Source organism: Ctenopharyngodon idella, chromosome 2, assembly GCF_019924925.1.
Source record: "Ctenopharyngodon idella isolate HZGC_01 chromosome 2, HZGC01, whole genome shotgun sequence".
NCBI classification, from domain to species: Eukaryota; Metazoa; Chordata; class Actinopteri; order Cypriniformes; family Xenocyprididae; genus Ctenopharyngodon; species Ctenopharyngodon idella.
Window position 1 is genome coordinate 32816239 of NC_067221.1, and position 27182 is coordinate 32843420.

The 27182-nt window shown below is 37.7% G+C and overlaps 3 protein-coding genes and 1 pseudogene across 7 annotated transcripts in view; 2 read left to right on the forward strand and 2 right to left on the reverse strand.

The window, feature by feature from the left end:
- The first annotated feature begins 1283 nt into the window (after window positions 1-1283).
- LOC127506380 (guanylate-binding protein 1-like) lies at window positions 1284-11746 on the forward strand. The gene is made up of 11 exons (XM_051882839.1): window positions 1284-1471; window positions 1566-1762; window positions 3794-3921; window positions 4147-4256; window positions 4362-4555; window positions 7625-7867; window positions 8010-8287; window positions 9333-9545; window positions 9957-10059; window positions 10286-10479; window positions 10964-11746. The coding sequence occupies exons 2-11, from the start codon at window positions 1570-1572 to the stop codon at window positions 11183-11185; spliced, it is 1878 nt and encodes a 625-aa protein (XP_051738799.1). The 5' UTR covers window positions 1284-1471; window positions 1566-1569; the 3' UTR covers window positions 11186-11746.
- A 316-nt stretch (window positions 11747-12062) lies between these two features.
- Window positions 12063-27182, reverse strand: part of LOC127506397 (guanylate-binding protein 1-like) — a 61395-nt pseudogene continuing 46275 nt past the window's right edge.
- LOC127506466 (guanylate-binding protein 2-like) lies at window positions 13816-25136 on the reverse strand. Of its 4 annotated transcripts, none has more exons than XR_007928004.1 (9): window positions 24907-25136; window positions 22338-22555; window positions 22122-22249; window positions 21936-22045; window positions 19826-20022; window positions 19431-19673; window positions 18926-19087; window positions 14823-14954; window positions 13816-14023 (listed from the first exon to the last, which is right to left on the reverse strand). XR_007928004.1 is itself a non-coding variant. In XM_051883006.1 (9 exons), the coding sequence occupies exons 2-9, from the start codon at window positions 22525-22527 to the stop codon at window positions 14663-14665; spliced, it is 1161 nt and encodes a 386-aa protein (XP_051738966.1). In that variant the 5' UTR covers window positions 22528-22555; window positions 24907-25136; the 3' UTR covers window positions 14648-14662. The 4 variants fall into 4 exon arrangements, 3 of the variants coding, with proteins under 3 accessions (XP_051738966.1, XP_051738987.1, XP_051738977.1); XM_051883006.1 differs by lacking the exon at window positions 13816-14023 and adding an exon at window positions 14648-14674 and having other exon boundaries at window positions 18926-19074; XM_051883027.1 differs by lacking the exon at window positions 13816-14023 and having other exon boundaries at window positions 14822-14954; window positions 18926-19031.
- The window catches only part of LOC127506365 (guanylate-binding protein 1-like), a 61087-nt gene continuing 59069 nt past the window's right edge, over window positions 25165-27182 (forward strand). Inside the window, exons 1-2 of one of the 2 annotated variants that reach the window (XM_051882816.1) lie at window positions 25165-25311; window positions 25813-26032. The gene's annotated coding sequence lies outside the window, so the exon portion shown is untranslated. The remainder of the gene's footprint in view (window positions 25312-25812; window positions 26033-27182) is intronic. The other variant, XM_051882827.1, reaches the window with a different exon arrangement.

The window sequence follows — 27182 nt, forward strand, 5'->3', positions numbered from 1 at the left end:
TCATTTTTCATTATTACATAGCCAATTTCACATGTCTGTGTTGATTAACATGACATTTCCATCTAAAATATCACCAAATAAGTTATATATTTTTTTCAAACATATACTATTTTCAGGATTATATGTGTGTCCCTGTTTACATAAGATATATTCATTCACAATAAACCTTATTTCTTTTTTAAATTATGATTTGCGCGTGTCCATCGGTTTGACTTACCACCCCCGTCACACTAACTTGTTTTATCTATAAATAATGCACTGTTCCTTTAAATGACATCACAAAGCCAAAGTGACATCATTTGAGCCTTATAGCCACCAAAAACAAAAGCAGGCAACTATGTAAAAATTTTTTACATTGTTTATTTGTTGCTTTTTCATGTTAGGCAGGGCCCGTCAAGCTCAAACCAACCACCCCGTCACGCAAAATAGATAGGGAAAAATGGTTTTTATTAATTTTTTTACATTATTAATACAAAGAAAATTATATTTCAGATTGAATGCATGTATGCTAGGTGAGAAACTTGACCACATGGGAGATTTGCGGACATTCTGGGATGAAATTTACCACCCCGTCACATACCACCCCGTCACGTTTTATTGGGTGGTAAATTTCATCCCAAACTGTCCCCCGATAAAAATCACGTTCTGTGGGGTAAATCTGCATTCCAAGGGCTAAATATCATGTTATTTGGGGTCGCTTCAACCCATGGCAACAGTTCCCAATTCCGCAGGAAAACCACAGACTTGGCAACACTGTTTGGTTCATTCACTCACTCACTCACTCATTATATCACTCACACACTTATTACTCACTATCTCTTTCACTCACTATTGCTATAGAAGGAAAAAAATGTGCTGACAAATACAGAAAATGATATAAGTGCTTAAATAACAATTAAAAATCTATTTCTTGTTTTACTACTCCAATGGCATACATATTGTCCGTGACGGGTGGTACAAGAATGGGTTCCTTGCCTGAATAAAAAGGATAATATTAATAAAGATTTTGTGCCTGAGGTGGGAAAATATGTTTTTTGGAGGATTAACATATCTTTCAAGTTGTAGGTTTGTTTAAAAAAAAGGTTGTTCTTAATGAAAATTTTGAAAAGTTTCGTAGAATGACTCGCCCCGCCGAAAACGCGAATTTTACCCCCCGGAACACGATTTTTACCATGGGACCCCCCTGAAATGCGATTGGCTAGTTTGAGGAGCAATTGGCCGGATTTTGTTGTGAAAACCTGGCAACCCTGGAACCCACCCTAGTGGCGCATACTTTCACTTTCACTCGTTGCAGCATCGTTATTCACTAAGAGAGCGTGTCTGGTTATGACTCACAAAGAATAACAAATTCAGTCACGGGAGGAGCCGGGCGAGTTTGTGCAGCTCAGAAATGAACGGTATCGCGTTCTGCTGTTAAAAAAACAAATCGCTAACGGCAAACAGTCCTTTGCTCTGTCACACTTTCAATAAGGTATATGGTTTAATCTTTATTTATCATATTTTATGTGTACGTTTGAAATCGCGAGAATGGCTTTGTGTTTTTTGTTTTTTTGTTTTTATCGCAGAGTCATGGCGTGTGGCGGGTTCATGTCCGCTCCGGTGTGTCTTATTGAAAATGATGAAAATGGGAAGCTGTGTGTTAAGAAACAGGCGAAAGACATTCTGGATGGGATCAAGGAGCCGGTGGTTGTGGTGTCTGTAGTGGGACTCTACCGTACGGGGAAGTCCTATATTATGAACCGCCTGGCAGGACAACAGTCCGGTGAGAGACTTCGCCGCTCAGATTTTTGATTTAGTTCATATTTTTTATGTATAAAGACAAACAGAAATAGTGATGAAAGCCAAAATATTAAATCACAGATGTATTAATCCACTATTTTGTAGAAGGGGGGTCCAAACGTCAATTTTCACCTGAGATTTGGAGCCAAATTAGAGGGTGTAAAAATGACTTTAGAAAGATGGAAGCATCGTTAACCAGAGATTGGAGGTCTATTAGTAAAATCTGTTGACTTCGTTTCATTATGCCGACGGTGTCAGTTTAAAAATAGCAAAAAAGCACTTCTTGTTTTTTTTTTTTTTTTGCGTCAGGTTTGCATGCCTATAACTCAAGAAGTAGGCAAATAAATATCTTAATATCCTTTCAGATTCTGGTTCTTAACAAACTTTCCTTTTGGTATCTTCATTTTAAAGGCCCTCAATGGTTCAGTCCCAGAGATATGGAGATCTTAATGTGGCTCCATGAGTAAATTGGTAAATTGTACACATTTTCAGTGGTCAAAAACCAAATGTGGGTCACTTTGCAACATACAACTGATACTTTTTTTTCTTTTAAAGAGGAATAGCTAAAGAACAAATAATGTTGAAACTAGAAATGTATCTTGTGTTTTTCTATCAACTCAATTGCATAGAACATACCTGTCAGAGTGCCATAAATAGTCTTTTTTCAAAATGTAGCAAATTAGCTCAAAAGGGAAATATGAATAATTAATCATAACTGGTAGTTCACTATTAGCTAATCAGTAACTACTGTTTTTCATACCTCCCAGAGAACTACTAAGGACTACTATATACAGGTTCATAATTAACATGAATAATGCATAATGTATACTTAATTCTAAAGTAAAGGGCATGGTTACCCACTAGTAATGACTGAAGTATTACCAAATCCTTCAGAAGGAATTACTAATTATTTGGATCAGTATTCTAAAGTGAGAAACATGATAACTCTCTAGTAACTACTGAAGTCATTGTAAACTAATACTTCAGTCATTACTAGTGGGTTACCATGACCTTCACTTTAGAATTAATTATACATTATGCATTATTCACGTTAATTATGAACCTGCATATAGTCCTTAGTAGTTCTCTGGGAGGTATGAAAAAATAGTAGTTACTGTTTAGCTAATAGTGAACTACCACCTTCAACTGAGCACTATTACTTACTAATTCATTAATCAGAGTTTCTTGTTAGTTAATAGAAGTTACTAGAGTGTTAGTAATGCGTTACTTATTTGTTCCTGTGTAGTTATTCATTAATGAAGGATCAGTATTCTAAAGTTTTATCATTTTATTTAACTAAATCACGAACACATAACTAATCTAACAAACACATACACACATATCACACATAAAGGGGAAATGAGAAAGTGGGAGTGAAGATACCGTAGCATAACAGGGGAATGGAGCTATGAAAAGAGTAATTTAACAAGCTGAAAGAACCGTCAGTTTCTCACTATAAATCACCTTTGTTAACAAAGGGGTTCACAACTTAATACTAAATCGCTGTTTAGTGTTCAAATGTATGATACTTGCAATTGCCTTAGCTGTTGAAGAGCGTCCGGATATGCAGTCTCGAGAGAAATTCTTGATGGTTCAGTCCGATGGTGCTGAAGTTGTAATCAATATCTTCTGCGTTGAATGAAGAAATGACGATGAACTTGCTCTGTTAATTTGACCCTGTTGTGGTCGAGGAACTAAAGTTTTTTTTTTTTTTTTTTTGGCATAATTTGTTTAATTATTATTTCTCAACAAGAACAAGAAATAGAGAAAATATTATTCATTCAGAAAACTTTTGAGGTTGTTATGCAGGAAACCATTTTGTGACAATCACAAAACAGGAAATGGCATCACAAACAGGATATCATCTAAACATTTTCTTTGAAATAGTATGTTTTTCAGAAACAAAACCAATTTGAATACAGATATTATATTACTGAATTCTGGATTGGCAACTAGATTTTTAAAAGATTTGTTTTTCATCTTGGACATCCTCATGGTATTGTGATTGTCTCAGGTTTTGCTCTTGGCAGCACTATTGAGTCAAAGACCAAAGGCATCTGGATGTGGTGTGTCCCTCACCCCAGTAAAAAAGGACATACTCTGGTGCTGCTGGACACAGAGGGACTTGGTGACGTGGAGAAGGTGAGGAGGAAGACCACACTGCATCCATAGCAACGTTATCTCTATAGTAACAAAGTTTACCATTACCTTGTCTTGTGCTTTCACTTTCCATTATCTAGATGAGAAAATTTACTGTACAGAATTATTTGGACTTTACACATCAGTTTTAAACTGAATGGTCTGAATGCTAGTAAAGGTAAATAAGTGGCCACTTATTCTGTAGCTGACAGACTGTTAACGTTTCAGGGGGATGAGAAACATGACACGTGGATCTTCTGTCTGGCTGTTCTTCTCAGCAGCACTCTAGTGTACAACAGCTCTGGGGTCATTGACAACATGGCACTGGAAAAGCTGCAGTATCCTTCTCACATGAACAATAAACAAACAATAAACATGCACATCCACTGTAATAAATAGAAAATAGCATTAGTGTAATTCTTCCTGAACAGTGCTGAATATAGCTACGTTACAGAGCTGACGGAGAACATTCGTGTGAAGGCAGAAGCAAGTCAAGATGAGGACCAGTCGGCAGATTTCATGCGTGTTTTCCCATCATTTGTCTGGGCTGTTCGTGACTTCACTCTGGAACTGAAAAAGGGTGATGACCAAATAACATCAGATGAGTATCTGGAGAGTGCATTGAAACTCAAAACAGGTGAGAAAAAGAGTTAGCATTACATACTCTTTTACTAACAGGCAAAAATACCATCACAGACCATATTTGCCCTTTTCAAAAACATTTTGGACCAATTAGAACAATATTCTATGATGGTCTTAAGGCTACAATGTGCAGCTAGTGACACACTAGTCACAATGACTGTCTCCAAACAAGTTTTCCAAAAAAAAAATCTCCAAAATCATTCCTCTGGCTGAGCTTAAATTGGCACTCATAATATAATACAGTGTTTTCCAACCCTGTTCCTGGAGGCACACTAACAGTGCACATTTTGGATTGTTTCATAATCTGACCCATATATTACTGGTCTTGAAGTCTCTACTAATGAGCTGAGTTAAAACAGGTGTGTGTGATTAGGAAGAGTTTGAAAATGTGTTGGTGTGCCTCCAGGAACAAGGTTGAGAAAGAATAATCACTGATATAGGGTGCGTCTCAAATGGAAGGCTTGATCCTATTCCTAGGAAGGAAGGACGGAATAGGATTAATGCCTTCCTTCCAAGGTAGGAAGGCATTAAGGCACGTCCAAATCCAAAGATAGCTTCACTTCCTGTCTCTTGAATCTGATCGATTTTTGAAGGCAGCATAGATGTATCCTTCGCTGCCTTTGATATCCCACAATCCTGTGCTTTCCATTCTGTGGCAGCTGAGCTAAAAAATAAAGATGGCATCTGAAAGCTGTGGTTGGCGGTCAGTTTGTGTGTAAATGTATGTTTTTGACCAACGTTTTCCATTTCTAGCGAGTAATTAGTACAAACCCGATTCCAAAAAAGTTGGGACACTGTACAAATTGTGAATAAAAAAGGAATGCAATGATGTGGAAGTTTCAAATTTCAATATTTTATTCAGAATACAACATAGATGACATATCAAATGTTTAAACTGAGAAAATGTATCATTTAAAGGGAAAAATAAGTTTTTAAATTTTAAATTTCATGGCATCAACACATCTCAAAAAAGTTGGGACAAGGCCATGTTTACAACTGTGTGGCATCCCCTCTTCTTTTTATAACAGTCTGCAAACGTCTGGGGACTGAGGAGACAAGTTGCTCAAGTTTAGGAATAGGAATGTTGTCCCATTCTTGTCTAATACAGGCTTCTAGTTGCTCAACTGTCTTAGGTCTTCTTTGTCGCATCTTCCTCTTTATGATGCGGTAAATGTTTTCTATGGGTGAAAGATCTGGACTGCGGGCTGGCCATTTCAGTACCCGGATCCTTCTTCTACGCAGCCATGATGTTGTAATTGATACAGTATGTGGTCTGGCATTGTCATGTTGGAAAATGCAAGGTCTTCCCTGAAAGAGACGACGTCTGGATGGGAGCATATGTTGTTCTAGAACTTGGATATACCTTTCAGCATTGATGGTGCCTTTCCAGATGTGTAAGCTGCCCATGCCACACGCACTCATGCAACCCCATACCATCAGAGATGCAGGCTTCTGAACTGAGCGCTGATAACAACTTAGGTTGTCCTTGTCCTCTTTAGTCCGGATGACACGGCATCCCAGTTTTCCAAAAAAGAACTTCAAATTTTGATTTGTCTGACCACAGAACAGTTTTCCACTTTGCCACAGTCCATTTTAAATGAGCCTTGGCCCAGAGAAAACACCTGCGCTTCTGGATCATGTTTAGATATGGCTTCTTTTTTGACCTATAGAGTTTTAGCCGGCAACGGCGAATGGCACGGTGGATTAAGTTCACCGACAATGTTTTCTGGAAGTATTCCTGAGCCCATGTTGTGATTTCCATTACAGTAGCATTCCTGTATATGATGCAGTGCCGTCTAAGGGCCCGAAGATCACGGGCATCCAGTATGGTTTTCCGGCCTTGACCCTTACGCACAGAAATTGTTCCAGATTCTCTGAATCTTTGGATGATATTATGCACTGTAGATGATGATAACTTCAAACTCTTTGCAATTTTTCTCTGAGAAACTCCTTTCTGATATTGCTCCACTATTTTTCGCCGAAGCATTGGGGGAATTGATGATCCTCTGCCCATCTTGACTTCTGAGAGACACTGCCACTCTGAGAGGCTCTTTTTATACCCAATCATGTTGCCAATTGACCTAATAAGTTGCAAATTGGTCCTCCAGCTGTTCCTTATATGTACATTTAACTTTTCCGGCCTCTTATTGCTACCTGTCCCAACTTTTTTGGAATGTGTAGCTCTCATGAAATCCAAAATGAGCCAATATTTGGCATGACATTTCAAAATGTCTCACTTTCAACATTTGATATGTATCTATATTCTATTGTGAATAATATATAAGTTTATGAGATTTGTAAATTATTGCACTCCTTTTTATTCACAATTTGTACAGTGTCCCAACTTTTTTGGAATCGGGTTTGTAATTAAATATTTGCTTAGTTCTCACCAAAGATGGCTCTGTTTTGCTGTAGATCAATAAACCGTTACGCTGCCTCAAAATTCTGTCTGAAATCAGTTTCGTAAGGTGCCTTTGTGCACAAATGCTGCCTGCAAAGTCATTGCCTTCCTAGTCCAGTTCTTTAAAGGCTTGTAGACTAGTGTCCTCCTCAGCATTAAATGCTAGAATGAAACGGTCTAGTAAGTGCACATGGCTACGTCACACATGTTCCCGTCCCCACAGTCACGGCACGAAAATACTATTAAAACTTAATTTTGGAAAAATACTTTGTATTAAAAATCTCTATATTAACTGGCTTTCTATTAATGCAATATAGTGAATGACAACCATCTGTGGTCTCCCAGTGACTTAATTTTTACACCAAAACAAAAGATAACATGTAAGCCTTAATCTCCAAAAACATTTTTGTCTTACATTTCACAATGAACTCAGACAAACTAAGGATTGTGGGTGATTGAAGGACGCGAAGGATACACTTGATACATCCTTCAAAATGAGCTGAATGAAGGATGCAAAACAAAGGCTGCCTTCCAAGGATCCTTCAAATTGAGATGTGATAATGATGTGGCAGCCGAGATATGCAGCTTTACTAGGACACAGACAATATATAGAGTATATATTACGATTCCATAATCATGTCATTAATAATTATCTTATTTTAGGTAGCTCAGCTCAGACTGAGCGGTATAACCTGCCCCGCCGCTGTCTGCGTCATTTCTTTGCGGTGAGAAAGTGCTTTGTGTTCCCTCGGCCGGCTAGTACACAAAACATGAGAAGAATGGAGGAACTGGAAGAGAACGATCTGGATCCAGAGTTCCTTGAGCAGGCAAAATCTTTTTGCCGTTACATTTACGACAATGCAGAGCCAAAAATCATCAGCGGAGGCCGTATTATTACTGGAACAGGTGTGTACCGCATTAGAAACCCTTGTAGAGAACAAATTTATAAAAGTTTTGAATCTCTTTTGAGAACCAATGATCAATGAACTGTGTATAATAAAACAAATATAAATGACTGACTGAACTATCGAGTTGTGTTTCCTGACAGCCCTGGGGAATCTTGCTGAGGTTTACATAGAGGCGATCCGCAGCGGGAAGGTTCCATGTCTGGAGAACGCAGTCGTGTCTCTGGCTAAGATCCAGAATGTCCGTGCAGTGGAACAGGCTCTGGAGTTCTACATGACCGAGATGCTCAGCATGGCTCAGCTTCCTATGGACCCTGAAGATCTGTCCAACATCCACACAGTCGCAGAAAAGAAGGCCACTGAAGTTTTCATCACCATGTCCTTCAATGACAATGACCAGATCTACCAACAAGAGCTCATGGTAAAATTGAATTCTTGTTGTGTACTATTTGCATTTGCATACAAGCGGTAGCATTTATCTAGATTTAGCTAACTTTTCATACATTTAATTTAAAGAAACGTTCCATGTTTAATACAAGTGAATACTGAAGAATACTTTTTGTGTGCCATAAAAACAAAATAACAACTTTTCAACAATATCTAGTAATGAGCAATTTCAAAACACTGCTTCATGAAGCTTCGAAGCTTTAAGAATCTTTTGTTTCAAATCAGTGGTTCAGGAGCGCCAAAGTCACGTGATTTCAGTTAACAAGGCTTCGTTACGTCATAAGTGTTTCGAAATTTCAATAGTTCACATGACTTTGGCAGTTTGATATGTGATCCAAATCACTGATTCGAAACAAAAGATTCATAAAGCTTCGAAGCTTCATGAAGCATTGTTTTGAAATCGGCCATTATCAGATATTGGTTAAAAGTCATTATTTTGTTTTTTTGGCACACAAAAAGTATTCTCGTCGCTTTATAATATTTATAGTATATAAAGATCGAACCACTGTACTCACAAGAACTGTTTTCAATAGGTTTTTAGTATCTTTCTGGGCATCTGAAAGTGTTAATTATCTTGCTGGCAATACTGATGGCTCTCACTGAGCCATCAGATTTCATCAAAAATATCTTAATTTGTGTTCTGAAGATGAACAAAAGTCTTACGGGTGTAGAACGACATGAGGGTGGGTAATAAATGACATTATTTTTAACCCTTTAAAACTTTGTAAATGTATTTTAAACTACAATTTTGTAAGTGGCAAAGCAGCTACATTTTCTTTGTCATTATATGAGCACATTTTATTCTTAAAATTTAGAAGATTTAAATCTCATGTATTTTGAAGACCTACCAGAAATAGAGAACCTAAGACATTACAGTCTTCATTCGCAGTGCTATGCTTATTTAATGTAATGAGTATGTGCACAGATTCAAATAATGGAGATTCAATCCATGTGCAATATTCCCTTTATCTCAAATAAAAGTATAAACTCTCTCTCTCTCATTGCTTCTAACAATTTAGGGGAAGATTCATAATGAATATCAAGACATGTGCCAGCAGAATCATGAAGCGTCTCTCATGCAGTGTGAGGAGGTTTTGCGTGAGGTGTTCGATACACTGGAAAAAGGCATTTCTGATGGATTATACCTGAAAACTGGAGGATACCGACAGTACAGAGACATGCTTAGACAGCTGGCTGAGGAGTACAGAGCAAAAACACAGTCACACATAATGGTACAGAATAGCATGCATGCTTTGCTTGTGTTTTATTGTTCTGGATGGTCACAACAGCATGTAACAGCACTGATAAACATCCTTGATGCTGATAAAAATTAAAGATAACATGACAACAGCTAACAGTCATAAAACTGAAACGTGAAAAATAATTTACTCACTCTCAGGTTGTTCTAAATCTGTTTGCTTTAGTTATTGTCCTTGAAGCATAAAATTAGAAATGTGTATAAAACTTAGAACTTTGTATAAAAAATAACAGCATCAACATTCCTCATGGAAATATGAACACCATGTTAATGGTTTATATATTTGGGTGATCGATTTTCAGTATGATTTGTTGCTATCAAAACAACACTCCCATTTTTAAGAAACAGATATTTTAAATGATTAGAAATGTGTTTTTTTCCACAGTGCGAGGAAGTGTTGAGTATGTATTTGAAAGCAAAGGAAGATGTTGGAAATATGATTCTACAAGCTGACCAATCTCTCAGTGCGGCGGAACAGGAAAAAGAGGGTACAGTTCAAATCAGCTGCATACTTTTCTGTCAAGGCTCTCAATGATAAACAAGACTATGCATTGACTTCAACCAGAGCGCAGAACAGTAACAAACAGATTTTGTCGTTAACTTACAGCTGCAGTAGCTCACACTTTAATTACTATATATAGTTCTCGTGTGTATGTGTATTGTCTAGCTGTTGAATCAGAATGTGTAGACTAAACTTTGTCTTTCTCTATACAGTGCAGAGATTAAAGAATGAAATCCTAGAGCAGCGACAAAGAGGCCTAGAGGAACAGAACCGGTTACAGGAGCAGGCCTTTCAAGACATGCAGAGAACCCATGATGAGCATGTGAATCAGATCATTCATCAGATGGAGAGAGAGCACGAGAGAATGAGGAGAGACAATGAACGAGTCCTGGAAGCCAAACTGAGGGTAAAAAGGACACTCACTCTAAAAACTCTCACATGTTCAATGTTGTGCTTAAAGGAGTCAATTTTGTAAGTAGAATTCAATAAAAGGCCAATCACAATTCTATATGCAAATCGATGTAAGAAACACAGATTTCATCACAAACTCAAATGAAACTCAGTGCGTTGAAGTAATCACTGTTGGTCATCTATTTTTGAATAGGTGAGCATTCTTTCTTTCTTTTGATTGCAAAGGTGTAATGCTCAAAGTCAGAGGATTATTCAATTGAATGGTTTAGGAATACCAATATATTGCTGCTTGCAAGCACTGTAATGAATAAGGGGAAGAAATAATTAAATTTAAATTGGAGAAGTTTTTGACATGCTCGATTAGATGTATTTTCTGAGTTTAAAAATTGCTTTACAAACTGTTTTTGAGGTTTACTGAATGTGCTTATGGTCAAGATTAGGATTAGACATTATTTATTTAGGTGCTGTTTGTGTTGCAGGAGAAGGAAACTCTTCTAGAGCAGGGCTTCCAGAAGGAGGCTGCCCGGATGCAGAGCGAGATTGACAGCCTGAAAACAGACATGAATAAACAGGAGACGTCCCAACCCTCCACAACGAGCAAGGTTATGGATATAGTCGGCACTGCGGCAAGTTTGTTCTTGCCAGGCTTTGTCCCAAAAGTAGCTGGTTTTGGTCTGTCCTTGCTCTCAAAACGGTTTTGAAAATGGATTTACATTATTCACACACACTCACCTAGACATAGGCTATATATATATTATTCTCCATCACAGTTTGAATTGTCCAGCAGCTACTTGTCATTGCTTGTGAAATTGAGTTGCTGTTCTGTTGTGATGCCATTCGTGTTTAAAGGCCAGCTTATTAACTGCCAAGTTTGCACCAACATTTGTTATGAACTATAAACAAAGCTGTGCTATCAGAGAGATGGAAAACTTTTCCATGTAATTTCAAACTGATTCACGTAATCTGTGAATCCTGACGTAAATCTTCCTGGGAACCTTCCAACTTGTAGGCCGATATTTGACCATATTGAGATTATGATTATCTTTGCCCAGTTGGCAGATTAACAAGTCTTGTCTGTGGACAATAGAATGGTACTTTGTGTTTAAAGTTTTAGTTAACAGACCAAATATTCTTAAACAGACTTATAGTGTATTCACTTTTTTTGTTTTTTGTTTGCTTGTAATCAGACAGAAAAACTGTTTATTTTGACATCTCTATAGGCTGAAAGTGGTCTGTGAAATATAATAAAATGTTTAATTTGATTCAGACTAATTGTGTCTTGCACAAAACAACACATTATGGCAGGTTAGTTAAGTAATTTATTTAGAAGCACTTACATATAACTGTATTCCACAATAAAGCTTAAAAGTAAGCAAAAGTAGTCCAAACACTTTTAAAGGATGACTTTTGGTTGCAGTTAGGTTCAGTGAAAGAATTTACAACCATAAATTAAACGTAATTAAAATGTATTATAATTTATGTAAAATGCATACTTGTTATTTTTAGGCGGCCTCAAAATACTTTTGAGTATTACAGTGGTTCTTGACTACTACAAAACAAAACAGACAAAACTACAACTTATGTGGAGTATTTTATTTAGTTTTTAAGATGGCAATATGTATATTTGAATGAAATGTTTAAAAAATACATCCAAAATAGAGAGATGCCTCCTTACCACATCTGTGAAATGGTACTTAAAGTTTTAATACAAAGCATACAACGATACATCTGTCCCAAAAACATAAGGACACAAAGATGTATTTGACAAATTTGGCAAGCACTGAAGTTCTTATATAACTTATAAGGCACATTAAAAAAGGCTTCAAAATTCATTTTGAGGTATGACTGTAGTTTTGTGGAACAGTCTCTCCAAGTAATGTTCATCACAGACACTTATTTTATACATTTATAAACAGCTATTCTAAAAAACCAATGGGAAATTCCTGACAGAACCCACGGTTTAGCCTAGAAATTTGTCATGATGGTGCGATTTAAACTTTACACGCGTCCATTTCTTGTATTCTGAATACTTTTTTTATTATGAACCTTGCTCATAATAAAATAAAAAGAAGTTGTTTACATCAGCTTCTAAAGCTGAGGTCGGGAGTCAAATTGGGAAATGGGAAAAGGATTTGTGATGACAACAGCTTCAAGATTTATGAACATACAAGTTCAATAATAATGAATTTTAATCTGATGCATTTAATGATTGTAACAGATTGTTTGAAGAATGCAATGGTTATATCCAAACACAAACTGAGTGAAATGAAGGTCTACTAAATACAGACAAACTTTAATGTCTTACTACATGCTTTTCCCATCACCAGCAGCAGCACAGTACATATTTTCTGTGCACAGTACACTGTAAGAATGTGAATTAGGACTTTACTCAATAATAACTAAATATAATCTTACTAAATAAAACCTACACGTGATTGAGATTTATAAGCTATAGCTATAAACAAATCAATTTGTAATTCAACAGTGATTTGCATTGAAGTGGTATTTAATATTTTTTTAGTCCTTTCATTAGCACCTTGTATTGAAGGATAGAAGGAAGGACATCTGCCACAACTTTGGCAACAGGTATTACATATTTCTCCATAAAACTGCCAGAACTTTCCGCTTTCTCTTCCTTTTCTCTTTTAAGGTTCTTAATCTCTTCATTCAGAAGATCAGCTTTCTCCCTAAAGCCTTTGTTTAGCAGCTCCTCCCGCTCCTTCAGTTTGCTCTCAATGGCTCTGTCCATCTCCTGCTGCTGCTGCTCCATCTCCTGTTTGAACTTCTCCTCCATCTGCCTCAATCGGTCCTCCTGCCGCTCTTTTTCTACCACCCTCATCCGTTCACTCTCAATGCGTTTCTCCTCTTCCTCTTTACACTTCTGCTCCAGCAGAGCACTCTTCTCCTTCTCCTCTGTCAGTCAAGATAACAAAGAGAAATGATGTGAAACATGATTCTAATACTAAACCTGCAGAAACTCCAAGATTCCTTAGAGATGCTCTTGACTAAGAATTTGGGTTTGGTTTCAATTTCATTTGCATTTTTTAAAATTACAAATGCTCCAGGATGAAACGGCCTAATGAACTACAAATATCCATAAGATTGGTAAAGATTTACCTTGAATCTTTCTGTCGTTTTCAGTGAGTTTTGTATCTGTGTAGAGGATGCCGTTTGCTTCAGCTCCTCGCTCATTCAGAAACTCATTCAGCACAGCCTCAGCCTGCACATAAACATATATATTAATATTAGAGCACATTTATAGAAATACTCATAACCCTATGTATACTGTAAGAACCATTTCATAAAAACACAAAATGTGTCCTCACCGATACACCTTTGTTGGGTTCTCTGCGGTACTGCTCAACGATGGCGTCTCTGTCTCTGCAGTAGAGTTCATATCCTCCAGACTGACTGTACTCTCCATTCTGCAGCCATTTATCCATGTCAGAGAATAAATTCTTCAGCAGATCTCTGCACTTTCTCTCTGATGCCATCTCATTCTCTTTAAGCAGGTCTACATAGCATATATCTATGTTTTCCTAAACATACATGCAAACACACACATCACATATACACACTGGGAAAAGTCTGTTATACTACAATAGATTGGTTATTAAACAATTAGTTCACTTTAAAATGAAAATTACCCCAAGCTTTACTCACCCTCAAGCCATCCTAAGTGTAAGGCGGTCTGGTGGAAGCTAGATATTTTACTTTATAACTTGTTAAATATGGATATTTTTCTTACACAAATGCATCGCTTCGCTTCAGAAGGCCTTTATTAACCCCCCCGGAGGCATGTGGAGTATGTTTATGATGGATGGATGCACTTTCTTGAGCTTCATACTCATTGGTTCCGTTCACTGCCATTATAAAGCTTGGATGCATCAGGATATTTATTACTATAACTCAGATTGTGTTCATCAGAAAAAAGAAAGTCATATACACCTAGGATGGCTTGAGGGTGAGTAAAGCTTGGGGTATTTTTATATTAAAGTGAACTAATCCTTTAAGGAATAAATAACTGTCTGTGCCCCCCTTCAACTTCCATAAAAAGATCTGAGCAGGACTCGAACCATCGTCTCCTGCATGGGAGGACGCTAAAGACTGCAGTCTTTAGCGTCAGTCACTAGCGCACCTCTTGAGATCAGGGGAGTGAGGTTTTACCTGCACAGCTTTCAATACCTGGCCTCCATTACAGACACAAGGACAATATTTAAATACTTCAGCTAAATATAATTTTAAACAATGCATAATGATTCAGTTAAGAGGCCTTTGCATATTTAAGAATATAGCTGCATTATTATGTGTGCACAAAATTCTGCATGTGAAACTCACCATCAGTTTTATTAGGTATTCTCCTTTTTCATCTTTAAAGGAGCGTTTCATGAACTCGGCGGTGGCCAGTCTGCTGAACTTCTGGTGCTCTGAGGAAATATCATCCACACTTACTGGGAACTTGTTCTTCACCTGCAAAGAACAGCATGCTTTGTCAGTAAATGGCTATAACAATTCTTGTACTTAAATTAAAACTGTTCAGTTAAAGATGCCCTAGATTGTAAAATTGAATTTACCTTGGCATAGTTGAATAATAAGAGCTCTGTACATGGAAATGACATACAGTGAGTCTCAAACACAAGAGTGTCAAACTCATTTTAGGTTGAGGGCCGGATGGGAAAAAAAAATGTAACCATGTGTGGGCCGAATTTTTTTTTTTACACCTTAGTGAGCTGACAGTTACATTAATATTAACCATACAAACTACACAGTAATTTGCAAGAAAAAAAAAAAAAAAAAAAAAAAAACCCAAAACACTACTCTTTGAAAACTGCATTTATTTTTTACTGTGAAAAGACTTTATTAGATTTTTAAAATGTTTTATTTAATATTTTTTATTATTGATTTTTTTATGGCCAATTCCAAATTTTTGGAGCAAATTTGATACCGATTGCTAATTTTTTCTTTAATTAATTATACTTTTTTTAAAAAATTAATTATATTTTTTTAATTTGTTGTTTATTTGTTCTATAACAGGCCAAACTGGCCTTAAACAAAAAATATGTGTAGGCATTTAGTATACAGGCACCACTAGTGACAATTAGATTGTATAACTTCAAGATTTACAGAAAAAACCAGCATGGTCCGACTTTGTCCACCTTATTCCTACGCCCCATGACGCTTTACGCGAATTATGGGTGTAACTTCCGTTAAGCTGTAAACAGTCAGTGAAAGGCTCGCTCTATGGGTACAATGAGATGACATTATTCTACTCACCCTTCAACCAACGAACATTAAAATGACATTTAAAAGTGTAAAAGCATCAACAAGGTACTTTCAACAGGCCATGAAAAAACGTGATTCTTTCCACAGCAATAACGGACGGGTTAAATATAACTATAGTGATATATATCTGTATTATTTAATATACGTAGCCTTAATAAAAATTGTTCATGAACTTCAGCATTGGGTGATACTATTTCAAAGTGATTTCCATCATATTTACAGATAATAAATTATATTTACCTGTGAAAACAAACCTGGAAAGAGAAATGAGAGATTCTTCGTGCATTCCAGTGAATTAATGGTATATATCGTAAATTATATCGGGAGAACAGACCACAAATGTGCAGTATATGTTGTCCTTTTTCATACTATTACACTTACAGCGATGCAAAGGGACAAAAGAAAATAATCACGAGGATAGAAAGCAGCGACTGAAAAGAGTTCTTGCCATAGATATTCTTGTTATAACATGTTACGTTAAAATACCAAGCGTTACGTTATTCTCATGATGTCTGAAAATAAAACATGAAAGAAAAATTGACAGCTCATTCAGTCAAACTGACAGATAAGCTTTATTTGTAGGGCAACGTTATGATTTGAAACGATTCGTTTCAGTCTTTTTAAATGGAAGTTCCCCAAACCGGAAGTGCAACCCATAATTCGAAACGCAGTAGGCTAGTCAGGAATAAGGTGAATAGCTTTGTGAAATTATGCTACTGCACAAAACAAAAATAGCAGACGGACTGATGCAAATTCACTCTCTGCCAGTAGGTGGCGCTTGTGGAACAGCAGCGATATAGCGTCTGTACACTGTACACAAAGCAGCGCTGTGCTTATAAAATAGGCTACTTATATGGAGATTGAACCTTTTCTAAAGACAGTTCCCTTCTAAGTTACATTCATATAAAACCCAATTCAATATTTATATTTTTCTTCCTATATTTCACAAACTGAGATTGGCCTGGTACAGTATTTGCTCTGCTGGCGCATCTGTGTTCTTCTCTTTGCGTCCATATTCAGCATGTGGCTGTGTTAACGTCCTGTTTACAGACTTCGTAATATTTCCACACAAACGACAGTTTGGGAAATGATTGCAAAGCAGTTTGTTTGCAAGTCCAGAATAGACATTGCCCAAAATAAAACTAATAACCGTTCAGATTTATGGCCGGTGGACCATGCATAACTGTTTATTATTATTGTTCAAATCATCCCCTGGGCCAGATTGGACACCGTTGTGGGCCGTATTCGGCCTGCGGGCCTTGTGTTTGACACCTGTGCTCAAACACCATTGTTTCCTCCTTCATATGTAAATCTTGTGCGTGAAAAACACCATGGAAAAGCAGGCCAATCTCAACATAACACTGACTGTGACGCAACAGTCGGGATCATTAATATGTACGCCCCCAACTTTTGCATATACCAGCCCATGTAATCATTAGACAAGCCAGTATTAATGTCTGGAGCTGCAGAGCCGAATCATCAGAAGTTCTGCAGGTATTGTGAAGAAAGCAAGGACAATAGCGAAAATGGCAGTTGGATCGATAATAACTGTTCATGATGCATGATATAATGATATATTTAGTGATATTTGTAAATTGTCTTTCTAAATGTTTCGTTAGCATATTGCTAATGTACTGTTAAATGTGGTTAGTTACCATTGTTTCTTACTGTATTCACGGAGCCATGCCATTATTTTCATTTTCAAACGCTTTCAGTCTGTATAATTCATAAACGCATCTTCATTCTTTATAAATCAACAGTGTAGCTTTATCCCCGTTAGCGCAGCACAGGCTACTATCAAACTCAATCAGAATCAAATGTAAACATCCACAAAAGACATGCTATACTTATGTGATCTGATATGCTGCATCACAAACACTTTGTAAAGATCCATTTTGAGGTATATTAGCTGTGTGAACTTATTCTATTGTTTATATAATGTTTATTGGGAGTCGCGAGCTTGGGGGCGGGGAGCATTTAAAGATGTACACCGTACACGCACTGAATCGGCGCATTTTTAATCCCACCCCAAAATAGGCAGTTAAAACATGGTATAATAACAAAATCTATGGGGTATTTTGAGCTGAAACTTCACAGACACATTCTGGGGACACCTAAAACTTATATTACATCTTGTGAAATAGTGATCTAGGGCACCTTTAAAAAAAAAAAAAAGAATAACTTGAATTTGATACAGGCGGAACTTTATTTATTGGCAGTGGCTATTTAGGTGCTATTTACACTAAGTGAAAATAGCATATTTTCTTGGCGATAGATGCTATTTACACTAAAGCCGGGCACACATTTAATGACTAACTAAAACATTCTAAGACTGTGCTCAACACACAGCGATTGTTTCCTGTGACTGAAGCAGATTTAAATACTTACACACAGAATTTGAACGCCAACTGAACGCAACTGGCTCTGACTGGACGCGTTTGAGCGCAATCAGTCATAAGTATCAATTTACATTAATCGGTTAAAAATTACAATCGTTAAGTGTGTCCCCGGTTTAAGTGACAATAGCAGCATTTTCTTAGCAATATGCTATGTACACTAGGTGAAAATGGCGATAGATTCAATTTACACCATGTAAAAGTATCAGTTCTTTGCAATAAGAGTAAATAGCAATTAGATGCCATCTATACTTAATATTGGCAGATACGATTTGTACCTCAGTATTTTTGTACATTAACAGGATGCAATAATATGTGTAGGATGCTGCCTTATTTGGAGAATAAAACCCCTCCCTACATCTTCCCCTAACCCTACCCAATAAACACTTTTAATATTATTAAACGCTCGTTCAGTTTATATCCACTTTTAGAACAATTATTTTTATTGTCTATTATTGTTTTATTGTCAAGTCTGCGAGCCTACTCGCTACTGCTGCGCTACTGAAGACGTTGAATTCTGTCTTTTTTAAAACTTGAGTGGCCCAACCAGACATTGGTGGGCGGAGCTAGTGTAAATATGGTTTGCCAACAAGGGACGCTATTTGCACTTAGTGTAAATAGACACTCCATTATTTATTTATTGAGTATTATCATGTTAAATGGATAACATGATGCTTAAAACTATTGCCTGCTGTATATTTATGTATATTTTTATTTAACATTATACGTATGACAAACCAAAAACTAAATATATGAAATTACCTCTTCCATCCCACTCTGATACACTTTCAAAGCTTCTTGAACAGCTGCCTGGTTCTCCAGATTTGCGAGAGTAACCACTGCATTGTCCAGACAGGGCACCTTCCCACTGTTGATTGTATCCACATAAATCTGCACCAGATTCCCGAGCACTGACAACACACACTTTTTAAATTTAGACCTGGTTTCACAGACAGGGCTTAGATTAAGCCAGGATTAGGCCTTTAGTTAAACTAGGACCGATTAGGACATTAAAGTAGCTTTTATAAACATGCTTTAGAAAAAACATTACTGGTGTGCATCTTGAAACAAAACAATGGCATTGACATATTTTAAGAGAAGTCAGTGCAAGTTGCCTTTAGTTAAAACAGCTCATTAATGCATTTTAGTCCGGGACTAGGATTAAGCCTTGTCTGTGAAACCGGGGGATAAAGGCATATTGGTCAGAAGTTCGCACTCTGAACACTAAAATGTCCCAATAACTCTGTTAAATTGGTAAAACACTCACATTTGCCAGTAACTTTGTGTCCTCCTTTCAGTGTTTTCACTAAACTCTTGTGATAGATGTGGTCACAAAAACGACCTGTGACATCCAGAAAATCTGGTACAAGGTCCTGTTCTTGTAAACTTTCTAAGTGTGTCATGTTTTCAGGTGCGGCTGGAGATGGGAACACAAAACAGTTCCGGGATGGGAAATAGGTTCGGATGCATTGACGGGGCAGGTTGTAGTCGCTGGCTTTCTTATTTACACCTAAATGAGGTTTTTAGGAGAAAATAACACATTTTATCAAAGAAGATTGTGTCAACATTTTTTTTTTTTTTTGTAGTTTTTAATATTTACTGACTATTAATTTACATTCGCATACTGGTGCTTGATGTTTACAGTATGTCTGTCTAAAATACCTTTCTTCAGCTGGAGGGCAAACTCAAGGTACTCGTCCTCAGTCACTTTCTTTCCATCAATTACCAGTTCCAAGGTGAAATCTCTAACGACCCAGATGAATGATGGGAAGAAAATCACGTATTTTGAATCCTCCTCTTCCTCTTCTGCTGCTTCTGCCGATCTGATCTTGATATGCTCAGCGAGCTCAGTAACATAGCTGCAGCACATTGAGAAATAACAGCATCTTGCAAAATGTATGTTTCTATATTTGATAAAGGAAGTGAGTTACTAGCCGCATTTCCATGACCCTTTAAATTGCGCAAATTGAAATTGCGAATTGAAAATATGCTCAATGGAAACACATAAATTTCGCAAAAACTCCCAAATATTGCAAAAAAGTTTTTACGCTCGCATGAGGTGGTTTTTCAGGAAATTCGAAAAAGGAATGTTTCGCAAAACTGCAATGGAAAGTTTTTTGGCATTTACAGGTCACCTGACGTACAGTCACATCATCATTCTTTAAAGATAGCGCGGTATGTTTGTACAGAAGACGAGACAAGGGGTGCTTTTCTTTTCTTATTTATTCATCTCTCGCGCCTCAGCTTCACCCAATAGATGCAATGGGAGGATGCAAGAAAAGAAAACGAGGACAGGGTAAAGAAAACTTATTTGTATATTGGAATATTCTTGATCCCTTGAGCGTCATTTCAGAACGTCATCAGCTGCGCTCGAGCATCCAGTGATCTGTGAACCATTATTATAAAGTTTGACATCTAATACTAATAGTATTAATCTATTAACAATCAATAATTAACATTCTAGAAACTAATAGGCTAGTATTAGATGTCTATGCACCTGTGCATCCTCGCACATAGCTTCGCGGTGCATTTATAGAATTGAAATGGCATTTATAGATTTTTTTTTTTTTTTTTAAACGGTTTCCAGATCACAGGCTGGAGGATAGAGGAGCAAAGAAATGAGGAAGCATCTGTTGGAGTATTGAAAAGCCCAGGGAAGCATATGAGGGAGAAGGGCAAATATTAGGCTATGCTCCAAACAAAGCTCTCAGAAAGAAGCGTCTTTTAGAAAATTACTCATCGCGAGAGTTTTAACCGCATAACATCGGTTAATGGAAACGCCCTCATTTCGCAACAGTTTTTTATTGACATTTAGAAAATATCGCAAAAGTTTTGTGCTAATCTGTAATGGAAACATGGTTAGTGTCACATGTCTGTCGGTTTTGCACTGTGTTCTGTTAGTCACATGTCTTCCTTTGTTTAGTTTTCCTGCCATTATTTAGTTGTCATGGTTACTAATTGGATTAGTGTCCTCATTTCAGGTGTGTCTTGTTTGCCTTGTATATATACCCTGCGTTTTCCCTTAGTCTTTGTCGGTTCTCGTTTGTGTTTATGGTTGGTTTTCTCCTGTACTCCTTATCATTTTCGTTAAAAGTCTGTTTATTGGATTCTCCTTTGTCGTGCGCTTTGTCTACCAACATGAACCATGACAGAAGAACCGACCACGACAAGATGATCCTGGCTGAGGACCGACTGTGGGAGCTGAGGCAGAATGGTCGTCCTTTGGAGAGGTATGTGGAGGAGTTTCTTGAGCTCTCCCATCAGGTGAGCTGGCCTGATGCCTCTCTCAATGTGTGTTTTCAGAAAAGACTGGATGAGGAGACAATTCATTATAGCGAACCTGCTTGTTATTTATCTCTAATCGAGTCGATTAATCTTATTCTCTCTATTTAAACTTTGAAGTTGAAGAAATTAAAGCAGAAGTATTTTCCTCATCCAGCCCCATTGGAAGCACACATGGCCTCACCAGCTCACCCCAAGCCGGTTCCCTCCACATACCCCTCCAATGGATCCGTCCATTCTGTCCTCCGGCACTTCCCCAAGTCCTCAGTCCAGTGATTAAGATGGCCGCCATCCCAGAGCCTCGTCCCAAGATGGCCGCCATCCCAGAGCCACATGTCCTCCTTTGTTTAGTTTTCCCGCCATTATTTAGTTGTCATGGTTTCTAATTTGATTAGTGTCCTCGTTTCAGGTGTGTCTTGTTAGTTTCTCCCTTTGTTTGCCGTGTGTGTGTATATAATATAATATATATATATATGTATGTAAAGGATACTGCAGATTTTCCACTGCATTGTTATCGATGGTGCCGCGGCTGTTGTACACCAGAGTGCTGCTGAGCAGAACAGCCAGACAGAAGATCCAGCTGTCATTCTTAGAGTCTCCCTGAAACACAGTATCTTTAAAATAAAAGAATGCACCATATAACAATAGTAATAAGTATATAGCTCCTTCTCCTCACCTTGTCCACATCACCCAGTCCCTCTGTGTCCAGCAGCACCAGAGTGTGTCCTGCTTTTTTGGGGTGAGGGACACACCACATCCAGATGCCTTTGGTTTTCGACTCAATAGTGTTACCGAGAGCAAAGCCTGAGACAGTTAGTGTTTTATTATCATCATTAGCAAGATGCAGCTAATATTCACACAATAAGTTGCCGTGTCTAGACAGTTCTCTCACCTGACTGTTGTCCTGCCAGGCGGTTCATAAGGTAGGACTTCCCTGTACGGTAGAGTCCCACCACAGACACTACAACCACCGGCTCCTTGATCCTACTCAGGAACTCAGTGGCATCCTTACAGACGCAGAGCGATCCGTTCACATTCTCCACCAAACAAATGGGTGAAGGCGTTAGTCTGGAATTAGACATGCTGGCTCTCTCTAGCTATTCCTGTTTGCTAAAGGGGAAAAATAATCATTTGTTTGCAGTAAACAATGTGTAAAAACCTGCAGACACAACATACCTCAAAACAAATTCATGGACTCTCAAAATATATTGTACCATTTACATTGTGTTAGCCATTAAAAAACTCATTTTTATCTCTACAAAAATAGCATGAAATGCTCACTGGCAAGTCATTGTCATTCATACACCAGAGACCTGTTCTTTTTGCTAATTCTTACCAAGTTAAATCTGTTTTTAAAACTCACATGCTTTATTATTTCATTAGAATTATGATTTCATTAGAATAGTTTGTTTATTTGCATGATAACATGTTGTTGTAACGATCCAGTCCGAAGGCGAGATGTTGAACCCAAGTGCAGTTTATTGTATCAAAGTGAACAAACAAACAAAGCAACCAGTTGACATGAACATGAGCAGACTTGGACTTGAACAGACTTGGACCTGAACAGACTTGAACAGACTCACCGACAGCAGGGTTACAATAACAATACACGACAAAGTAACATGGGGAAGACTATGGCTTGACGTGACAGATCCCCCCCTCTAAGGGCCGCTCCCGACGCCCAACAAAACCAAAATTATAAGGCATTAAGTCCAGGAGGGTGGTGGAGCAGAGGCGGTCTTGGGGGAGGGATGGAGGGCCAGGCCCGTGCCGGGGGACAGGACATGGCAATGGCGGGTCAAGGGTCAGAGGTGGACCAGGGCCATGGAGCGTGGGCGGACCTGGGCCGTGGAGCGTGGACCTGTTCAAGTCAAGTCTTAGCCTGCTCGAGTCCAAGCCTGCTCGAGTCCAAGCCTGCTCGAGTCCAAGCCTGCTCGAGTCCATGTCAACTGGTTGCTTTGTCAACTGGAGCGTGTGGAGCGTGGGCGGACCTGGGCCCAAAAAATCTTTAGGGGAAACTTGGGCAGACCTGATGTGAGGGAGCTCTGGCGTGGCAGCCTTGGCGTGACAAGGCTCTGGCATGGCAGGCGTGGCAGCCATCTTGGCTGAGGGCTCAGGCGTGGCAGCCATCTTGGCTGAGGGCTCAGGCGTGGCAGCCATCTTGGCTGAGGGCTCAGGCGTGGCATATGCCTCAGCCTCACTCACCGTGAAACTGGATCCACATAGAAACAAAATAAAGTCAATATACTGACATAGTGTACATGGGTGTTCTACCTAGGGCATGAGTTCAGCAAGATCATGGTCCAATCCAAAAAGAAAACACCTTTTTAGTTGAATCTCATCCCAGGGTGCATGATCCATGAAACACAAAAAAATCCCACATAGTCCTCAATAGCTCTTCCCTCTTGATGAAGATTCAAGAGCTGAGAAACTGCTGGATCCATATTGTGGGTCGTGTATTCTGTAACGATCCAGTCCAAACTGAAGGCGAGATGTTGAACCCAAGTGAAGTTTATTGTATCAAAGTGAACAAACAAACAGAGCAACCAGTTGACATGAACATGAGCAGACTTGAACTTGAACAGACTTGCCTTGAACAGACGAGAACAAGAACAAAACCCAAAACTATATGTGACAATTGTTTAGAATGGGTAAAGATCAATGACTTAAAGTATTTAATTTTCAACACTGATAAGGTGAAGAATGTATAATAATAGCACCATAGGTCTTATTGAATCACGAAATAAAAATTCTCATTAAATAGGCCTATATATTTAATGATATGCAGTTGCAATCATTCATGGCTTAATTAAAAATATAAAACATTTATCAAGAAATCAAGTTTAAGACTTTTATGACTAGTGGCAACAATTACTGCCCATATTTATCAAGCCATTTGACGTCATTGATATATCATAATAGGCCTACAATTATATGACAATATTATAATAGTTTATTAATAATAATAAAAATAATACTATAGGCTACTGTATATCAGCAATAATACATTAAAACAGGTAAATAGTGTTCAAATAAAAAAAGCATCTACATTTATTTGAGTAGGAGTGACCTCAGGTCTGATCTCGCATTGGTCTAAATGCGAGTCAGAATCACAACGGAATGACATAACAAACATCCTGAGATTTGAATGTGGTTTTCCGACTCCGAGCCCTCGTGCGCCCCCTAAAGGAAAATATTTTTTTGTCTCAAAGGAACAGTTATCTGCCGCAGATTTCAAAATAATTAAAAATAAAAATACATGTCGATAAAAATCACATTGTAAATAAAATGTGTAACTTGCACAAATAAAAGTCTTGAATGGACACCATGAAAACTGATTATATTAACGGTAGCCTAATAAAATGTCTGCACTGATCTCTCATAAGACTTTGCAATTACATTTGATTTTAAATATTTTATTTTTGAATAAATCCCAAATAAATAAAAGAAAGTTCACTTACATAGCCTAAATGTATAACGTGTCCTGTGTGATGAGATGAAAGTTACCGATGCTCTCTCTTTCCCTCCGCGTTACTTCTCACTGCGCACTGAACGAACCGCAGGTCTTATTTACCACAGCGGCAGGGTTGTTTCTCAGTATCCTCTCAAATCTATTATAACTTAGTTGACGTTAAACGGGCGATTTCTGGGAAACCTTATTCAGTAACCTAACCCAACCGAACTAGCGTTGTTTCACTTTTAGTTTTACTTTCGTGTCAGCTGATTCGTCAATGAGAAAACACACCTCGTCTCTGTAGCTGCCACTTATGGTGTAAAGATAAAAGTATCACACAGGAGGAGCCTGTGCGTTTGCAAGCCTGTTGTAGTTGTTTTGAGAGTTTTTACTTTATCCGGCTGTCAGTAAGGTAATAATAATAATAGTTGTTTTATTTAGCTTTAATCAAACAATAATAGGCTAATTGTTTGATTTAGCTTTATGTTATAGCATGCAATCACGAGGACGCCCCCAAACATAGCGGTGTGTTGTTGCTTGGATTGTTTTGCTATTGTGTCATTACAACCCTTTTTTTTCGGAAACCAGTTGCTATAGAATGTTTGCGATTTGAAAGCCAAAACGCATTACAACGAGCAGATGAATGTTGAAAACTTTAAATATTGCTTACTTTTCACTGCTGGGAATGTTAACCTCTTGTCCGTTCAGTACACACGTGCCTATAAAGTATCGACTAATTGATCACATCTGTTTATCAATTACTTTAATGAACAATGACCTTTAGATTTAAATATGGGTTGTTGTAGCTATTTTAGAAACGCTTGACATTTGAAACAACGTTTAAACTTTAAACAACGTGTTTATTATTTAGCAATATAAAAAAATACTGTTTTATGGTTTTTACATGCTGTAGGAACCGCTCTGCTGTTTCTTAGAGCATGGCGTGTGGCGGCTTCATGTCCGCTCCAGTGTCTCATTGAAAATGATGAAAATGGGAAGTTGCGTGTGAGAAAAGAGGCGAAAGACATTCTGAATGGGATCAAGGAGCCGGTGATTGTAGTGTCTGTGGTGGGACTCTATCGTACGGGGAAGTCCTACCTTATGAACGGCCTGGCAGGACAACAGTCAGTCCGGTGAGAGAAACTGCTGAAATGCAGAACATGCTGATATGATAATGAGGAATGAGTGTGTGAGTGTGTATCTGTTAATATTTGAAAACAGTAACTGCGTTAAAATTAGAATTTAAATGCGGAAAAAATAAAACAAAACAATATAATAATAAAACAATATTGGTAGTAGCTAATTAGAGTAATATAATAATAAATCATACATATATATATATATATATATATATATATATATATATAATTTTTATTATTTTTTTTTTTTAATTTATTATTTTTTTTTTTTTATAGAGCACTTTATAAAAACACTTTATAAAAACAACTGTTTAACAAAGTGCCGTACAAGCATAATCAGGATAAAATAATTTACGCATAACAAAATAAAATAAATAAGTGTTTGGGCCTGCCTAACATGTAGAGGCAAGTTATTCCAAAGTTCCACGCGTCCCTATTAATAGACGAGCAGCAGCGTTCTGTACCATCTGCAAACGTTTGAGTGAGGCCTGACTAATACCTAAATATAGGCCATTACAGTAGTCCAGGCGAGTCAAGATAAAAGCATGTATGACCCTTTCGAAATCATTAAAAGACAGAAAAGACTTGACTTTGGATAATTGCCTCAATTAAATAAAACTGGATTTATTTACTGGAGTTCATTTGTTTATCCAGTTTAAAATCAATGTCCATTATGACACCCAGGTTTTTAACACTGGGCTTCACATATGATTTTATAGGACCCAGATCTAGATGGGGGGGGATCACAGGTGTTACCAGGTCCAAATACCATGACTTCCATTTTCCCTTCATTGAACTTTAAAAAATTCAAGGCCATCCAGGCTCTAACATCCTCAAGGCAGTTCAACAATGGTGTTATGGAATTCTTTCGGTTTTAAAGGCAGATAAAGTTGCGTGTCATCTGCATAACAATGAAACGAGATTCCATGTTTTCTAAAAATAGAACCTAACGGAAATAAACATAATGAAAATAGGATAGACCCAAGAATAGAGTCCTGAGGGACTCCACACAAGAGAGGAGCCGAGGATGACACAAAATCCCCAAGGCGGACCGAAAAACCTCTGTCAGGACAGATGCAAACTAAACCACTCCAAAGCAGTACCCTTTATCCTTTATTGCGACACAATGCTCCAAATGAGAAAT

Excerpts from the sequence above, each read along its gene's own strand:
- LOC127506380 (XM_051882839.1), top strand. The coding sequence starts at position 1,570 with ATGGCGTGTGGCGGGTTCATGTCCGCTCCGGTGTGTCTTATTGAAAAT. Across the intron at positions 4,556-7,624 it reads TGCATTGAAACTCAAAACAG|GTAGCTCAGCTCAGACTGAG; the intron begins GTGAGAAAAAGA and ends ATCTTATTTTAG. Across the intron at positions 9,546-9,956 it reads AAACACAGTCACACATAATG|TGCGAGGAAGTGTTGAGTAT; the intron begins GTACAGAATAGC and ends TTTTTTCCACAG.
- LOC127506466 (XM_051883006.1), bottom strand. The coding sequence starts at position 22,527 with ATGTCTAATTCCAGACTAACGCCTTCACCCATTTGTTTGGTGGAGAAT. Across the intron at positions 20,023-21,935 it reads AATGCAGTGGAAAATCTGCA|CTATGTTACTGAGCTCGCTG; the intron begins GTATCCTTTACA and ends AATGTGCTGCAG. Across the intron at positions 19,075-19,430 it reads ACACAAAGTTACTGGCAAAT|TGCTCGGGAATCTGGTGCAG; the intron begins GTGAGTGTTTTA and ends GTGTGTTGTCAG.